This window comes from Notolepis coatsorum, assembly GCF_963971535.1.
Source record: "Notolepis coatsorum genome assembly, chromosome: 1".
Lineage (NCBI taxonomy): Eukaryota > Metazoa > Chordata > Actinopteri > Aulopiformes > Paralepididae > Notolepis > Notolepis coatsorum.
Window position 1 is genome coordinate 179,122,935 of NC_140165.1, and position 18,859 is coordinate 179,141,793.

At 43.5% G+C, this 18,859-nt stretch overlaps 1 protein-coding gene across 1 annotated transcript in view; it reads left to right on the plus strand.

The window, feature by feature from the left end:
• Nucleotides 1-18,859, plus strand: part of LOC311223608 (uncharacterized protein) — a gene marked incomplete at its 5' end in the record, with an annotated part of 122,991 nt that overhangs the window by 42,222 nt on the left and 61,910 nt on the right. Inside the window, 9 exons of the mRNA XM_084308383.1 lie at nucleotides 7,185-7,259; nucleotides 7,850-7,882; nucleotides 9,515-9,613; nucleotides 10,118-10,177; nucleotides 11,132-11,194; nucleotides 12,048-12,092; nucleotides 14,322-14,348; nucleotides 14,470-14,484; nucleotides 17,447-17,485. Of these exons, the coding sequence (XP_084164509.1) occupies nucleotides 7,185-7,259; nucleotides 7,850-7,882; nucleotides 9,515-9,613; nucleotides 10,118-10,177; nucleotides 11,132-11,194; nucleotides 12,048-12,092; nucleotides 14,322-14,348; nucleotides 14,470-14,484; nucleotides 17,447-17,485 (456 nt within the window). The remainder of the gene's footprint in view (nucleotides 1-7,184; nucleotides 7,260-7,849; nucleotides 7,883-9,514; nucleotides 9,614-10,117; nucleotides 10,178-11,131; nucleotides 11,195-12,047; nucleotides 12,093-14,321; nucleotides 14,349-14,469; nucleotides 14,485-17,446; nucleotides 17,486-18,859) is intronic.

Genomic DNA, 18,859 nt, shown 5'->3' on the forward strand with positions numbered 1-18,859 from the left:
GTCACCCCATCCTCCCTAACGAAGGGGGGGCGCAGTCAACTCCACCTGAAATGCGAACAAGAGGGAAACCAGAACCCCTTGAACACACCGTACAGGCGGAACCACGTGTGACTCAACACACTGTGGCCCATACCCATACACTCCTGCTACCCGACCAAAGGACGGGAAGCAGGAAAGGCCACAGACCCCAGAACCGCCTGGGAGACAGAACCCCCGGTCATGTCCATGAGGTAAAACCTTACAAAGGGGCCCGGGGAGGACCATGAAGCTGCAGCACTGATGTCCTCCACCGAGGCCCCACCCAGGAGAGCGGCAGAAGCAGCCACCCCACGAGTGGAGTGCGCCCTGATGCCCCCAGGGGGATCCTGCCCAGCCAACGTGTAGCAGAGGGCAATGCCCTCGCACAACCAATGGGACAGGCGCTGCTCCGACAGTGCCTTACCAGCACGAGCCCCACCGTAACAGACAAAGCTGGTCGGTAACCCTGAAGTCCTGAGTACGGCTGAGGTAAATCCCCAAGCACGGACTGGACATGACAGGTGAAGGCCCGCATCTAACTCACTAGTGTGAGGAGGAGGACGAAATGCCTGAACCACAATATCCCGGGAGCGGAAGGAACTCCGGATATTCTTAGGCACGAAAGCAGGATTAGGTCGCAGAGTGACACCGCAATCGGCCCGAAAAGACAGGCACTCTGGACGTACCGAGAGAGCACAGAGCTCACCTACGCGTTTAGCGGAAGTGACAGCCAGTAGGAACGCGGTCTTGAAGGACAGCTGTCCCAACAGCTGTTTCCTGCTCGAGCGGCTCAAACGGGGCCAAGGACAACCGACCGAGGACCAATTGAAGATCCCAAGTCGGAGCCAAGGAGCGTTGCACCGGCTTAACGCGTCGAGCGCCAAGCAGGAAACGCTTCACAAGAGGGTGGCTGAACAAGACATCCCCTCAAACCCCTCATGATAGGAGGATATAGCTGCTGCATATACCCTCACCGTCGAAGCCGACAGTCTATCAAGGAGAGACTGGAGGTAACTAAGGACAGCATCCAGGGGGCAGGAGACTGAGTCCCGGCCCCCCGCCTTACACCACACTTGGAACATACGTCATCTGCCCGCGTAAGCGCAACAGTGGAGGGAGCATGCGCATTCCAGATGGTAACACCATCAGGATCAAGAACCTGCGCCCCTCAACGTACCCGTCCCAACAACTGACCTAACAGATGTATGGGGAAGAATCCCTGGCGGCACGGCATCGGTCCCAGACCTGCCTGGCCATGTCCAGACGTAATCCTCACCCGTCAAGATGAGGACCGCCCTGCGACAGTACCTCTGCACCCACATTCTCCCTGCCGGGGATGTGGGGAGCCCTCAGGCCGCGCAGATGGAGGACGCCCATAGCCAGCCACCCGCCGCCTGGTGCAGACAGGGGGAGCGTACTCCTCCCTGTCTGTCGATACACGACACTGACGTCGTATCGTCCGTCCTGATCAACACCATATGTGGACCAGAAGGACCGCTTTCAACACCAACACATTGAACGTAGCGCAGACCGGGCAGCATGGTTTGCCAGCTGCCCCCTACTGCGTTGGCCCGACGCCTCACCAGCGAGGGAGGCGTCGGTGAAAACGCGACGTGAGACAGCGCCGTAACCGTCCTAGGACGGAACCTCCCGAGCGTGTTGACAACACGCTCTGAGATGGATGCCCATAGCCCTCCAACCGTTGACTGGGAAGAGGAGTACTCTACATCCAGTCTACAGCAACCCCAGGCTGGTAGAGACCTGCCTGGTACGAGACCTGACGATCCACCTTGACCGCGAAGGACCAGAACGTCATCAGGGCAGAACACTCCGTAACCCCGGACGACGCAGAGGCCCCAGTGCGGCCTCCACGCACTTGGTGAAGATGCGGGGAGCCAGAGAAAACCGAACGGCAGCCTCTGGTACTCATACGCTAACCCTGCAAAGGAAGCGTAGGTAAGCCCTAGGATGGAAGATCGGGGATGCGCATACGCATCCTACAGGTCTATGGAGGAGAACCAGACCCCCACCTGACAGTGTTCAACAGGTAGGAGACGATCCAAAAAATGCTGAACCTTCCCATGGGACAGGTCCAGCCTGGGTCTTACACCCCTCCCTCCCGACTTCTCGGGCAGAGAACACCGGGAGGAGAACGCCACGACGATGGCTTGCTTCGTCCACAGAGATTGGATCTCGTTGACCAGAGCTGTCACTGCTGGAGACCCTGACAATAGGGTCTGTACCAAACCTGAAAACGGGTGGGGTTGTGTAAACACAAGTCCCCGCCTCAGCGTTCTCTCCATCCACCTCGACATATGGTACTGCCGTAGTCATATGTGACGACACTCCCAACGCACCCGCCGTCACGTGGCGCAGGTCCGCCAGGAACTGTAGATAGTTGGCCCGGTCCCCCCGCTGTGCGTAGCCAAACCTGGAACCGTGCGAGGAGCGCGTTCCGTGTCGGAACACCTGACCCTGACACCACCCACGAGGCAATCGCACCCAAGGGGGAACCCCGACAGAAAGGGCCGGTCTGATACGGGAGGCTTCCGATAAAAAAAGCCCCCCCACTGAACACCCCTCCAGAACATGCTGAAGGAGTTGTTCTGCAGCCGGACATGCAAGGTGTAAGGCCCCCATGGGTTCCTACACACCGTAGCCCTGCAGTGATATTACTACCACCCCAAATCATGTGAGCTGCGACCACTTGCCAATATTTCAGGAGTGGGAGGCACCAACATGATACCTGGCCTGGCGAAGGCGAGGTCGGGGAAGCCCGCACTGCGTGCCTAAAAAGGTTTCGAGCCCCCCTGCTGACAACACTTAAGTTGACAGACGTAACACCAGGCTCAACCAACACAGTTCAAGGTGTGGGAGCCGCTTGACAGCACAACATTCTCACGGACAGACCCAGGCTCAGCCATCAACTGGGTGTCAGCCCCTGTCCCCATGAGAAGCGAAAAGGGGGGCCGCCCGCGCATCAACGAAGGCACGCGGCCCGCAGCCAAAGGAAACAATCAGAGCCCACTTCTTCCGCTGGTGTTGGGGAAGGGAGTGATCGGAGAGCGGGCTGCTCGCGGCAGGACGGTGACGGCTTGTTTGTTCAAGCCGAACCCATCCTACATGGCCGATCCCTCGGCCGCCAAGGCTGTCGGCCTTGTGGACACCTGTCGAATCAACGCCCAGGATACCTCTGGCGGGGGAAAAACATGGCCGCCTGTCAAGGGCCCCGTCATCGCCGCTGACGAGGCCGTGCTCTCTCTTCTTCTGGCTGCGCGGTGTGAGGCGGTGTAGGGCCTAGGACAATACCGCCCGCGCTCCAGCAGAAAACCAAAATCCCCTGCGGAGAGGGGAACCCTGAGCGGTTATAGCTTGCGGCTGGGTCAAAGCTAATAACGTCAATAACCTCGCGCGATGTGTCGACGTCGGCTGGCCCTCAAGGCCCCTCCACCAGACACCATTTTTTTAATAGAAAAAAACAGCAATTCGAACACAGTTCTAATCGTTGCCAATTCCATACCGTGGCGGTACAAGCCTTAACAGCCCACCAGCCACTCGCCAGGCCGACCCACCCATGGTGTCGGCCGGGCGGGGCATTGTTTCAATATGTCAAAAACAAAGGACTGATGTTAACACGGAGCACCAGTTGTGATTGCAAACAGCAACCTCCACTGTGGTGTGCACCATGAAAGGGTTAAATGAATAAAAAAGCTAAACCACAAAATACTGTAGAATGAGCAAACCCATACACACAAAGTTAAGGGGAGACGGACCAGAGCGAACTAGTCCCGCCTTCATTCAAAATATTCACAACAGGACACCAGCCCTAGTTTAGCCCATTTACCAAAAAAGGTAAACAAAGCCCCCCCCTGCACTACTCCCCCAGTATACCGATTGACCGTCAGTATGAATGGTTGAGAGGAGAGAAAACTGTAGCAAGACAGACCTTCTCATAGCAGAGTGACAAAACGAAACAATAGCCCACTACACAGGGCCGCCTCAGGGGGTGGGGGGCCTCGCGTTTAAAAACGCACAGGGCCTCACATTTCTCCCAAGCGGCCCTGCCCTTATACTACTGCAGCCTAGCGCGCGGCGATGTGGGACCCAGAACAACAATTGCCTGCGCACAGACACGCAACATGTTTACCATGTCGGCTGGACCCATAGCCCCACTACCCGACGCCAACCCAGATGGGAACACCGTTCAACAAACCCCGCCGGAACACAAGGTAACATACCTGGCTAGGAAACCTAGCCACGGCCTACCCTGTTGTCAACCCATTTACCCGAAAAAGGTAAATAGGACTCAGCAAAAAAAACCACAACAGCTACCGACTGACCTTCATTGATGAACCGGGCAAGAGGAGGGAGAGTGACAACATCTCACGGCGGAGACATTAGAACAGCGTAGCAATTAGCAGTAGTAATAGCATGCAGCATTAGCGATAGCATGTAGCATAGCATTAGATGTTTTAGTAGCACGCCCAAGACAGCTTGGAAACCGTTCCCTGCAGCGAACGTTCACCAAACCATCCTGCCCCCGGCGCCAACACACAACATGGTTGTGTAACAAAACAAACCAGCATTACTAACACTAATACCCATGCCTGAAGACACAGGGCCTACCTGAGTACAAGCTGGCCCGACAGCCAGTCTTGTACAGGTGAACCTCGATGTGCTGTCATCAAACGAGGAACATCAACATAGGCCCATCGTGTCGCCGAAAACATGCGTCGAAGATGCCAGGGGCCAGCAACCTCCGGTAAGCTTTCAAACATTATGACTCTGATCTTTCCATCCTGCTAGTTATCGTATGGTGCACGCATCCATTACGCTGGGACGAAAATAGAGGAAGGGTGTTTGGTGACTAGAGTCACTGCTATATGGGCGGTGCCACCATGGGGGCGGGGCCCCATACAGGTGGGGTGCATGTGTTTTTTGTTCGTGGGAGATACAATAGGTATCATAGGAGATAAGGGATATCTCATAAGGCTCAGAGCGGGACGCGAAAGCAAATACGGCATATAACTACTTTTCTGTCGCCCGGCGGTTGAGTGCCGTAAACGTATATATCTACGTTTTTCTCACGGTATTTCTTTTATTCACTGTTGCCATTCATAATTCAGCGGGGCACCTTGTGCATGCTGTACTGAATGTGTCTGAGCTGGCAGACGGTCTTATACAGCCCTCTAACGCCTTCGGCCGCTATTGCACTCCATTAGAAACGATGTAGCTTCTTTTCTCTACCGAGCAGCGGCGTGGAGGTGGGTCCTAAACACTCCGGCAAAACACGCGCTTGTAGGGATGGCTTGGACAACTGACCCCGCCTGCTCGTTCATGTGCAATGCCCAATAACGTCGGAGACAGGATCGCTGTGGATAACTGGAATGGCGATCAGATAATCGGATTCTTTTTTTTGCATTACATCAGAGACCAGGTAAGGACTCTATATCCAATCTTGCATTGATCTGATATTTCTTTCTCCCGCGATTGAAGCTGTCTGTGTGGACTGTGTGTGGACTGTTTACCGTTTGGTGCAGGAGGGGGGGGGGGGGGGGAGCGCCACGCTCCAGGGCCCATTTCATACATGCACGAGGAGACATAATAATGATAATCTAGCGTTGATTTCAGGAAGATTCGATAATCAGGCGAAAAATTACAACGTGATAAGTGGATTCCACTAAAACGCTATTTTCGCGTCTTTTTCCTGGAATTACTCAGAAGCACCCAAACTATATTCATAATCAAAACGTATAAAACGGAAATGTACGGATGAAAAAATTATCTGTTTTTTGCACGTTGACTGGAAGCAACTCACTGACAATCGACGGTGTTATTAGACCCATAGCTATAATATAAAATATAGGTTTAGCTCTACAAACAAGGTGAGCGTTTACATGGGGTTAATGAGCGGCAAGGCCAGATGCACTTCCTGGAAGGGGCATGGCACCTACCTGTCAACAGTCCCGTTTTTCCCACGATTGTACTGTATTTCAACCTTCTTCACGCCCTGTTCACGGTTCACGGAATTGGCACGTTTTTTCCAAAAAAAATTTATTTTATTTTTTAAAGGGGAACTATCTTAAAAATGGCCTTTTTGAGTGTTTAGCATTGTTTCCTAGCTATGTGAACTTATATTAATATGATCTATGTCTCAAAATTATCATATTGGCGCATTCTTCCAATTCTCCTCTCACAATATTCACCCTCACTGAACTGAGTCATTTGAAAATGTGCGCGATATGTGATGTCCGAAAGACACCGCTGCATGTTAATGTTCAGGCGGCGCCGGCACGGCGCAGTGGTTTAGGAGCCCAGCCTCAAAACGGCTCGAGATCTTGAGGTAGAAAAATGCTGTTTTTGAGGACTTGATTAGAAATACAAAACAATGAATAAAAAAATATATATATATTACAGAGGTGTTCCATAGACTCACAGGAATTGTGTAAAAGTGCCCAAATAGTGAAAGAAATAGTAAAATAGTTCCCCTTTAATATATATATATATATTTTTTAACTCATAAAATATATTGGGTCGCACCTAAATCGGCATGGTCGGTCGGCAACCGGAAACAAACCATTATTTTTTTTAGGCCTAAGTGGTTGCCTAGTGGAGATTTAGGATTCACTGACTGTACACTGTAAGAAAAAAAGCTGCAAGAAAACTAAATGTCTGGCATCAATGGTTTCCAAATACTGTCAAATTACAATAAAATCAAATACATTTACAGATTACAACCTTTATTTAATGGTTAATATTTTGATAAAAGGTCATTTACTGTATTTTTATAGAATTTACACTTAAAGTAGGAAAACAAAAGTAATCTGTAAAATAATACAGTGAATTTCCTTAATACAGGTTTTGACCAGCAGATGGCAGCGACAAGGCAGCTCCATTGGGAGGGGGCGGGCCGGGTGGGAGGGGGTGGGGCCGGGTGGGAGGGGGCGGGGCTAAAATGTGCACTGTTTTTCTCCTGCCAATGTTGACAGCCAATGTGTTAAGAGGATATCCAGATTACCATCTCTTCTTGGTAGGATGCCAACTCACAAACCAAAACAACAAATGTAAACAAAGTGTAATACCAAGAGGGGCACTTTTGCAAAGAGGCCACAACCTACAGATTCTACCTTTAACCGTATTCCCTCATTCATTCATGCCATCTGCAGGCCTAGGAGCAGGAGGAGCAGGAGGAGCAGGAGGCGCAGGAGGAGTACCTGGTGGGGTAGCTGGAGGAGCTGGAGGTATATACAGTAGCTACAGTAGTAGAAACAGTGTAATGTTTCTTTATGGAAATTAACTAAGTCTTCAGGCAAAAAAACATAAATAAACATCTTCATATTAATTTAGTATTAAATTGTTATTTTCTTAAAACAAGTGAAATAATCTGAAGGGGATAAACGCCTTGAAGCAAGTGATCTCACCCACAGATAAAAATATGATTTAATTATATAATGAGCTCTTGACACGTGGACTTGAGAGTAGGTTGATACATTTGTTTTATTGTATTTGCTGTATTTTGTGAATGTAATATATTTATATTTATGTTGGAGGGTTAAGTAAAGTTAAAGTTAAAAATATATATAATTTATAATAAAAAGGTATTTTAAGACTTAATTCATACAAGATCAAATGATGATTTTCTTTACAGTCTCACTTGGAGTTTGAATGTGTTACGTCCCCCTGAAAGTGCAAGACCATGTACACAACAATCTAAACTTAAAACAATCAAAACTTTAAATAACTTCTTCATCAGAAGGCTTCAGCGTTGTGTGAGATCTTTGACACAGTAAATGCCATGATAAATACTGACAAGACTTGTGTTCTTATGTAGGATACCCAGGGGGTGTGAAAGCACCAAAATATGGTAAGAACAACCTTTTCTGTATTACATTGCTACATGTAACCTTGTGAGGTAAACTGCTACCATAGGGGCATCCTGCGTCTATCTATCGAGTGAAAGCACCCTTATTTCAACAAAGTTATTTGAACCTGCTACCATTTTACAACCTGGTACAACCATTTTACAACCACAAACATTTTACAACCTGGAACAACCATTTGAAAACCTGGTACAGCCATTTGACAACCTGGTACAGCCATCAACCACATCAGTCTTCCCCACTCTAGTGAAAAAAAAAACGCTTTTATACAAATTGCCTTACTGTACCATTGGTGCATACATAGGTATGTGCCTCCGGTGCGAATTGTGCCCCTTCCCCTGGCAGTTTTAGTGCCCCTCGAGCCATTTAGGACAGAGGTGGACACAAATGGGGTCGCCCAGGTGTCAAGCCAGCACAAATAACATGAAACGGGACACACTGTTAGCGCTTTGGCCTTCTCAATCACGGTCTGGTATGGAAACTGCACTGCTAAGAGGAAGGCACTCCAGCGAGTGAACTGCTCAGTACATCTCTGGAGCAGCCTTCCCCTCACTACAGGACATTTACTCTACCAGGGCCACCAGGAGAGCACATAACATAATTAAGGACAGTACACACCCCAAACACAGACTCTTCAACCTCCTGCCATCAGGCAGGCGATTCAGGAGTCTGAAAGCCAGAACTACGAGACTGACAAACAGTTTCTACCCACAGGCCATCAGGCTCATGAATGCCAGGTCCTCCACCTAGCCCCCCCCCCCCCCCCCCCACACCTTCTTGGCAGACACTCTGACCTGCTGTGAACACACTGCCACCTTTCCCCGAACTATGAATAACTAAAGACACTTTTAACTGCTGCTGTGACCCACTGTGACCCACTGTCACCTCCATTTATATGTAAATACTGATCGGAACATGCAATGTTACTCACTGTGCCTTGTATATATTATATTTATCTATTTTTACCTTATTTTCGAGCACTCGCGTGTATTTAAATATGTTTAAGTTAAGTACTGTGTGATTTTGTGTGAAGGGCGGACTAGCAAAGTAAGAGTTTCATTGTATGGCAAACTGTCTGTTTAACTGTGCACATGACAATAAACAATCTTGAATCTTGAAAATAAAAGCTCTGAAATGTACATAATGGGGGACTTATTAAGTATGGCTGCCCGCATATAAGAATTGTCCATCTGTCCCACAATGCAAAGCATCTTATGTTAGCAAGCATTAGCACTAGAATTTGCTATCAAATATTAGAGCTGCTATGTCAGCTACCAAATGTTAGATGGGCTAGATGGGCTTTGAGAAACAGTAGCTGGCATCAGCTGCGACATATGGAGTCCCATTTCCCAATGTCAACGTGTAGTGGCAATATCCATATGAAACTAAAACAATATTAAGGTCTGATAGGGTCTGGACAACATGACTGAAGTGTTTTCTTCATATGGCAATTCCCAATACAAGTGGGATCCCAGATCCTGGAGGTGGGTGGGACCTGTGCAGAAACCCCTTTTGGGGTTGATCATTCTAACACAGAAATCTATTACAATATTTTTTCATAGATTTGAATGACTATCTATTACATATCTCTCTGTCTGTCTCTTTACTGATCTCAGGCCCTGGCATCACAGGGGAGGGAGTACCGGCACCATTGGCCACGCCAGGGGCAGGTTTGGATGCTGTTCCAGATGGGGTCGCTATAGAACAACAACCAGGTACATCATATTGCACCTGTCTGTGAAGGGTCTGGAAGAATACTTCCAAAATATGTTACATATTACTAGTTATCTGCCTAAAGGGATCATTCCACTTTTTGGAACCCTAGCCCTATTTCTTTACCAATGATGATGTTGATAGGTAGAGTCCTTTCTCTAAGGACAAAATCCAGATGTTGTTCCTCATACTAGCTCCAGATGGTTAGCCACAAACCAATGCAAAGTCAATGGGGTCGAGCTCCTGTCTGTACAAGGTGACTGTACTTTGTGTGCACTGTGGAGTCAATTTCAGTGAGTGACAGTCAGCTTGTACAGACAGGAGCGTGACCTCATTGACTTAGTATTGAAAAGTATCCAGAGGTTTTACCTTTTCACTCTCAACAGTGAAAAGGTAACTTCCCTGGTATCCTTCCTGGCTTCAAACAGGAGCCAATTTTCCTCTGGGTATTCAGTTATGATTTATGAAAACAGAATAATTTTGACATCTCTGACTCTGACCAAAAGCACAAGACATAACACCGGCTCCTGGTGTTCCTGACGGGGGTCCTGTTCCAGAATCACCAGGTACCGTAATATAGCGATAACACCTGCCCGGATTTACAGCTTTACATGATATAGTGCACCTTTAACCCTTGTGTGGTGTTCAGTCATGTGGGACACATTTTCAATGTTTACTAAAAGACAAATGATACAATTAATAATTTATTTTAACCTGAGACTCAATGGCCATGGCTCATTTTATGTGAAGAACATGTAAAAGAACACATTTGCATTGAATGCACACTGTGTATCCCCCGCCCCTGTACATTTATATTATATACATGGTGTTTGAAGTGTGGAAATTGTAGGTACAAATTAGGGATGTCCGATATTATCGGCCGATATCGGCAGTAAAATGTGATATCGGAAAATATCGGTATCGTTTAAAAAAAAAAGAAAAAACAATAACAATATTTGTTATATATATATCCAGTGAAATTGTTAGTTACCTGAAATTATTACGTTTTTTGGGGGGGAAACCCTGCATATATCGGTATCGGTTGATATAGGTTGATATCGGTATCGGAAATTAAGAGTTGGACAATATCGGAATATCGGTATCGGTAAAAAAGCCAATATCGAGCATCCCTAGTACAAATAAGTAAATATGGTAAAAATTCAACAAAACGGTTCACTGTGTACCTGCCTCCAGCTTGTTTCATTTATATATTTCAAGATAAACATGATTTCTGTCTTGATTATAATGGATTCTTTACAGACATCACATTTGATAACTTTTATTGATAAATGTGATCTAGCAGAGGTAAATGGCAAATATTAACCATACCTGTATATGCTATCTATATTGCTTGTAATTGAGATAAAGGTAACATCGGTATCTTTACATATGGCTTTATTGTTTTTAATATTCCAATAATGTCGGGGGTCCACCAGACCCATGGACATTAGGTGAGTAACAACAAATTTGAACACCATACAAGGGTTAAATGTGGCCAACCTTTTGATTGCCCTTTACAGCACATGAATATACGACGACTCCTGAAGGCGCTCCAGAAGGCACCCCTGGTCAGGAATCACCAGGTACCGTAATGTAACAATAACACCTGCCAAGATTTAGAACTGTTTTGAAGAAGCAGACTTGGCAGACCATGATATGATGAAACTGTTCAGTGGAGATACAGTAGGCCTACGTTAAAATATATACAGATATACAGGTGTATAGAAGCATACGCTTGAGTTTGAGATCACTTTTATCAGAGAGTTTTATCAAGTAACTTGTGATGACAAGATGATAAATACTATATTGCTTTTGAATTCAGCCCTTGAAACTATTACATATTGATAAGCAGCACCAAAGAAAACAAATAGCTATATAAAGATAATGAATGAATCAAGTCAAATGTAGATGAGAATGTAGTGTTTACAGGTAAAGGATCCAGTGTGTACTGTGTCTCAGCACACATGGAATGTCTCTTGACTGTATAATAATCCACAAAATCTAGTTTTGTTTGCCTCTCATTTTCAGAAGGCCTGTTCAGACGTCTCCAACAGACCTGAACAGTATACAGCCAGGGACTTAGCATATTTGCTAACCTTCCCTGCTAAGCTTGCCACCGCTGGCTGGCTACTGCACTAGCGCCTCAGGAATACAGCATTTTTACAGCATTGCATCAGCCTCATGTCGTCTTTACATACATTTTATTTCTATAAAATACATATCATAATCCACACTACTAGTGCTATGGTACCATTTTCAGCAATGTATCCTATGTATGTTCCAAATGCTATATTGACCATCAGCTCATACTATCCCCGCTGTGGCAGTGCCATCATCTCCCTAATGGTTTCTGCCTACACTCCTAGTTTCCTTTACTCTGTGTCACTTTCAACTGCAATGGATGAAACTGGAAACTGCTTTATTGTTTTTCGGCAGGACCCACACCTATTGCCACAAAGGCCCCACAGGCCCCAGAGCCCAGTAAGACTTGTTGTTTGCATGAACAACCTTTTTGAACTCAAGTGAATAAAAGATAATTCCTGTTGTTTTGTTTTGCATTTTATAGTCAGATGGTTATTTGGTCCGAGAGTAGTTCAGAAACCGGATGAAACGGGTCTGACAGTAGTTCAGGAACCAGATGAAACTGCAATGCATAATGGTTTTGCCACTACAGAAACAAACTACATTTAACCGCTGCTACTCGTAAATTAATTGGGAGTCATAGGGGAAATCATCCTCATTTGGCATTTAAGTGGAGTGTTAGAAGAAGTGGTTTTAGATTTAAGTTAATTAAAGGTGGAATCAGCAATGCCACCAAACAGCGGCCTCTAGGCAAAAGTGCTACTCTTGGTATTGCACTTTGTTTACATGTTTTGTTTTGGTCTGATGTGTGGGTTGGGGTTGAGTGGAGTTAGGAGGTGGCTTTCTTCCACTCTGTTCCAGTTGAGTTGAGCTATGCAAAATGGAGAATTAGCCAATACATTGAGAGTGCCCTTTTCCCTCTCATTTGTTTAGCATTAGCGGTGGCTAAATTAGATTGTTATTGTCTAGTGATTACCAGAGAAGAAACCCGTGCATTTCAGTTTCACCTGCCTTTAGACCTGTTTCTAGGTTCTTAGACACACACAGGCCAAACAAACATCTGAAGATTCACACAAAAATAACAGGAATTAGGCTTCAATTTGGAGTGTTAGAGTTCAGGCACTTTACAATTCCTTGTTTTAGCATTTCATAACAGATTTTCTTTTATGCGTTACATGAATTTGGTATTTTCTGCCAAAATTACTTTATTCAAATTCAAATGAATAGTTTATGTCCCCTTACATAAATGTAAAAGAATATATATATATATATATTTTTTACATTTACATCCTCTAAAATGCCACGATTTTATATACAATGGTCTTCAGAGGTATTGACATGTTGTAGTTGTAGCTGACTAGAAGGCCTTAGATGTCAGGTGACAGTTGATAAACTGTGGATTGATAAAGCTTGCCTGTGCTCCTTTTTATTTCTCACTCAGTCCTTCAGGTTTTCTCGCTAGACACACAGTAGTCATCACAAACACTCTTTCTACTAACAGCTTGCTATGCCCGATGCTTGTGTTCCATTTCTGCTCATCATACAGTAGCTAACGTCTTCACATAACAGTAAAGTCTACTGGATTGATGAATACCAATTAGTCGTTTGATGTGTAGTGATAGTTTGATACTGGAATGTAACAATATTTGTATTCCCCTACTTGGTGTAGATTGCTCTTTAAGACACAAATTTGCCTAAATGTAAATGTATGTAAACGTTTGCACACATTTGATCTTTCCTGTAGAGCTGTCGTCTCACATGACCTGAACTTCTACAGCAGGGGTTCTGATGTGTCTTGAATAGCTCAGAAAAGGTTCAGACCATCGTTATGCTACGACAAAAGTGGTGCGGAAATTGTTTGAAGCTTTGAAATACATTATAACCCCAGTCCTTTTCCAGTACACTGCAAAGCCCCTGCTTTAGAATATGACTTACTTGACTGTTGTTTGAATTCCTCTTTGTAATGTTTCCCATTATACCTATAGGGGAGGGCAGGGTCAATTGTGTTGTGGCTGTAAATCTTTTGCAACAATATCATAATATTAAGCCAGAATAGGATGTTTTACAAAAGGTATAAGGACTGACAGCACTCTTTTAAATTGTTCTATTATTATTATTATTATTATTATTATTATTATTATTATTATTATTATTATTATTATTATTATTATTATTATTATTATTATTATTATTATTATTATTATTATTATTATTATTATTATTATTATTATTATTATTATTATTATTATTATATATATTTTTGTTAAAAACTATGAGTAACACTTGACCCCATCTTCCCCTATTATTACTGTGTTGTTGATTATACTGGTAATTGTTCAGATGTTGCAATGTTTGCTATCCTGGTGTCTTACCATTTCAAGATTTCATCATAATTCTGTTCAAATGTTTCACCAAAAGCTACACTGTATACAAGTATTTACATAAAGTGATGGAATTTATGGCTAATTCTGCCTTTTCTTTTTTCAAAACCATTGCACACTCAACACAAGGCGGTGAGTTCATAATAAGTCTCTATTTTCTTATTTTTTACCCCATATGTTACTATGGTCTGTATCATTAGTGGTGACCTGGTTATAATTAACTGTTTGTCATTGTCTGTTTTGACAGTTGACGGTGGAATCATTCAGCCGAGTGGTAAGTACTGTAGTATATCAAATGGATGGGCATACATGTTCATATTACTGTTCTTTTTAGTTACATAAGTTAGTGTTTCATTTTATTTCACTTTCATTGTGGTTGTGCTTTCATTTCACAGCCGGAACAAGTGTTGGTAAGTAGACTTTTCCTCGTCCCCTAGACAGTTCATGATAAATTGTTTTGTTATGATTTTGTATCATCAGTATTGTGTATAAGCCAGCATTAGTACTGTATCACCAGTATGGTGTATAACCTACAGTAGTGTTTGTATCATCAGTATGGTGTATAACCCAGTGTTAGTATCATCAGTATGGTGTATAACCTACAGTAGTGTTTGTATCATCAGTATGGTGTATAACCTAGTGTTTGTATCATCAGTATGGTGTATAACCTACAGTAGTGTTTGTATCATCAGTATGGTGTATAACCTAGTGTTTGTATCATCAGTATGGTGTATAACCTACAGTAGTGTTTGTATCATCAGTATGGTGTATAACCTAGTGTTTGTATCATCAGTATGGTGTATAACCTAGTGTTTGTATCATCAGTATGGTGTATAACCCAGTGTTTGTATCATCAGTATGGTGTATAACCTAGTGTTTGTATCATCAGTATGGTGTATAACCTAGTGTTTGTACCATCAGTATGGTGTATAACCCAGTGTTTGTATCATCAGTATGGTGTATAACCCAGTGTTTGTATCATCAGTATGGTGTATAACCCAGTGTTTGTATCATCAGTATGGTGTATAACCTAGTGTTTGTATCATCAGTATGGTGTATAACCCAGTGTTTGTATCATCAGTATGGTGTATAACCTAGTGTTTGTATCATCAGTATGGTGTATAACCCAGTGTTTGTATCATCAGTATGGTGTATAACCTAGTGTTTGTATCATCAGTATGGTGTATAACCCAGTGTTTGTATCATCAGTATGGTGTATAACCTAGTGTTTGTATCATCAGTATGGTGTATAACCCAGTGTTTATATCATCAGTATGGTGTATAACCTAGTGTTTGTATCATCAGTATGGTGTATAACCTACAGTAGTGTTTGTATCATCAGTATTGTGTATAACCCAGTGTTTGTATCATCAGTATGGTGTATAACCCAGTGTTTGTATCATCAGTATGGTGTATAACCCAGTGTTTGTATCATCAGTATGGTGTATAACCCAGTGTTTGTATCATCAGTATGATGTATAACCCAGTGTTTGTATCATCAGTATGGTGTATAACCCAGTGTTTGTATCATCATTATGGTGTATAACCCAGTGTTTGTATCATCAGTATGGTGTATAACCCAGTGTTTGTATCATCAGTATGGTGTATAACCCAGTGTTTGTATCATCAGTATGATGTATAACCCAGTGTTTGTATCATCAGTATGGTGTATAACCCAGTGTTTGTATCATCATTATGGTGTATAACCTAGTGTTTGTATCATCAGTATGGTGTATAACCTACAGTAGGGTTTGTATCATCAGTATGGTGTATAACCCAGTGTTAGTATCATCAGTATGGTGTATAACCCAGTGTTTGTATCATCAGTATGGTGTATAACCTAGTGTTTGTATCATCAGTATGGTGTATAACCCAGTGTTTGTATCATCAGTATGGTGTATAACCTAGTGTTTGTATCATCAGTATGGTGTATAACCCAGTGTTTGTATCATCAGTATGGTGTATAACATAGTGTTTGTATCATCAGTATGGTGTATAACCCAGTGTTTGTATCATCAGTATGGTGTATAACCCAGTGTTTATATCATCAGTATGGTGTATAACCCAGTGTTTGTATCATCAGTATGATGTATAACCCAGTGTTTGTATCATCAGTATGGTGTATAACCCAGTGTTTGTATCATCATTATGGTGTATAACCTAGTGTTTGTATCATCAGTATGGTGTATAACCTACAGTAGGGTTTGTATCATCAGTATGGTGTATAACCCAGTGTTAGTATCATCAGTATGGTGTATAACCCAGTGTTTGTATCATCAGTATGGTGTATAACCTAGTGTTTGTATCATCAGTATGGTGTATAACCCAGTGTTTGTATCATCAGTATGGTGTATAACCTAGTGTTTGTATCATCAGTATGGTGTATAACCCAGTGTTTGTATCATCAGTATGGTGTATAACATAGTGTTAGTATCATCAGTATGGTGTATAACCCAGTGTTTGTATCATCAGTATGGTGTATAACCCAGTGTTTGTATCATCAGTATGGTGTATAACCCAGTGTTTGTATCATCAGTATGGTGTATAACCTAGTGTTTGTATCATCAGTATGGTGTATAACCCAGTGTTTGTATCATCAGTATGGTGTATAACCTAGTGTTTGTATCATCAGTATGGTGTATAACCTAGTGTTTGTATCATCAGTATGGTGTATAACCTAGTGTTTGTATCATCAGTATGGTGTATAACCCAGTGTTTATATCATCAGTATGGTGTATAACCCAGTGTTTGTATCATCAGTATGGTGTATAACCCAGTGTTTGTATCATCAGTATGGTGTATAACCCAGTGTTAGTATCATCAGTATGGTGTATAACCTACAGTAGTGTTTGTATCATCAGTATGGTGTATAACATAGTGTTTGTATCATCAGTATGGTGTATAACCCAGTGTTTGTATCATCAGTATGGTGTATAACCCAGTGTTTGTATCATCAGTATGGTGTATAACCCAGTGTTTGTATCATCAGTATGGTGTATAACCCAGTGTTTGTATCATCAGTATGGTGTATAACCTACAGTAGTGTTTGTATCATCAGTATGGTGTATAACCCAGTGTTAGTATCATCAGTATGGTGTATAACATAGTGTTTAGTGTGTATTCTATTAAAAACCTTCTTACTGTCTTTTTACTATTATCATGTACCTTACTATTATGCTACTATACTTGTACTACTACCTATCATGCTAATAGTTTGACACTATTTGACAAACAATGCCACTTACCCGTAGCTACAGTACCAGAGATGCACCCCTCCTGCTGACTTGTTGTTCACAATTTGTAAGTTGCTTTGGATAAAAGCGTCAGCTACATGACTAAAGGTAAATGTAAACTAATCCACTTGTGTTTCAGGTGGGATGAAGGGCCAAGGTCCAGGTCAAGTTCAACCTGGTAAGAGGCACTTTTTGATGCTCAATTAGATTATCTATAATTCAACGTGGGGTGGTGTACCCTAGTCTGCTAGTTAGCTTATCAATATCTTTCAAACCACGTCAGGCTGGGTGGCGCAGCGGTCTAAGCGCTCGTCACCAACGCGAGAGACACCGGTATCGAATCCGGCTGTCAGCGTTGCCTCCGGCTTGGGCCGGCCCTCATACTGACTCGATTGGCAGAGTTAGTGGGTGGTAATCTGGTCATTGTACAGGTCGGTCAGGGCGCCTGCACAGCAAGGACAGGAGATGGCGAGGGTAGTGTGAGCCTCCCACACGTTACACCTCACCAATGAGAGTCCGCGCTGGCAGGTGAAAAGATGTGGCTGGCTGACTTCGCATGTATCGGAGTGGACATGCAATAGTATCTATCAACCCTCCCTACGACCGACCAGTGGGGGGCACATGCGAGCAACGATCAAGACAGGGGAGGGGGGAATTGGCACGACTAAATTGGGATGGGAGAAAAACACAGAAAAAGGAGGAGAAAAAGTGGATACAAAAAAAACACATTAGGCTAATTTTAATTCTAAATCTAGCTACTTCTAAAAACCCAGTGTTAGTATCATCAGTATGATGTATAACCCAGTGTTTGTATCATCAGTATGGTGTATAACCCAGTGTTAGTATCATCAGTATGGTGTATAACCTAGTGTTAGTATCATCAGTATGGTGTATAACCCAGTGTTAGTATCATCAGTATGGTGTATAACCCAGTGTTAGTATCATCAGTATGGTGTATAACCCAGTGTTAGTATCATCAGTATGGTGTATAACCCAGTGTTTGTATCATCAGTATGGTGTATAACCCAGTGTTTGTATCATCAGTATGGTGTATAACCCAGTGTTTGTATCATCAGTATGGTGTATAACCCAGTGTTAGTATCATCAGTATGGTGTATAACCCAGTGTTAGTATCATCAGTATGGTGTATAACCCAGTGTTAGTATCATCAGTATGGTGTATAACCCAGTGTTAGTATCATCAGTATGGTGTATAACCTAGTGTTTGTATCATCAGTATGGTGTATAACCCAGTGTTAGTATCATCAGTATGGTGTATAACCCAGTGTTTGTATCATCAGTATGGTGTATAACCCAGTGTTAGTATCATCATCAGTATGGTGTATAACCCAGTGTTAGTATCATCAGTATGGTGTATAACCCAGTGTTAGTATCATCATTATGGTGTATAACCCAGTGTTAGTATCATCAGTATGGTGTATAACCCAGTGTTTGTATCATCAGTATGGTGTATAACCCAGTGTTAGTATCATCAGTATGGTGTATAACCCAGTGTTAGTATCATCAGTATGGTGTATAACCCAGTGTTAGTA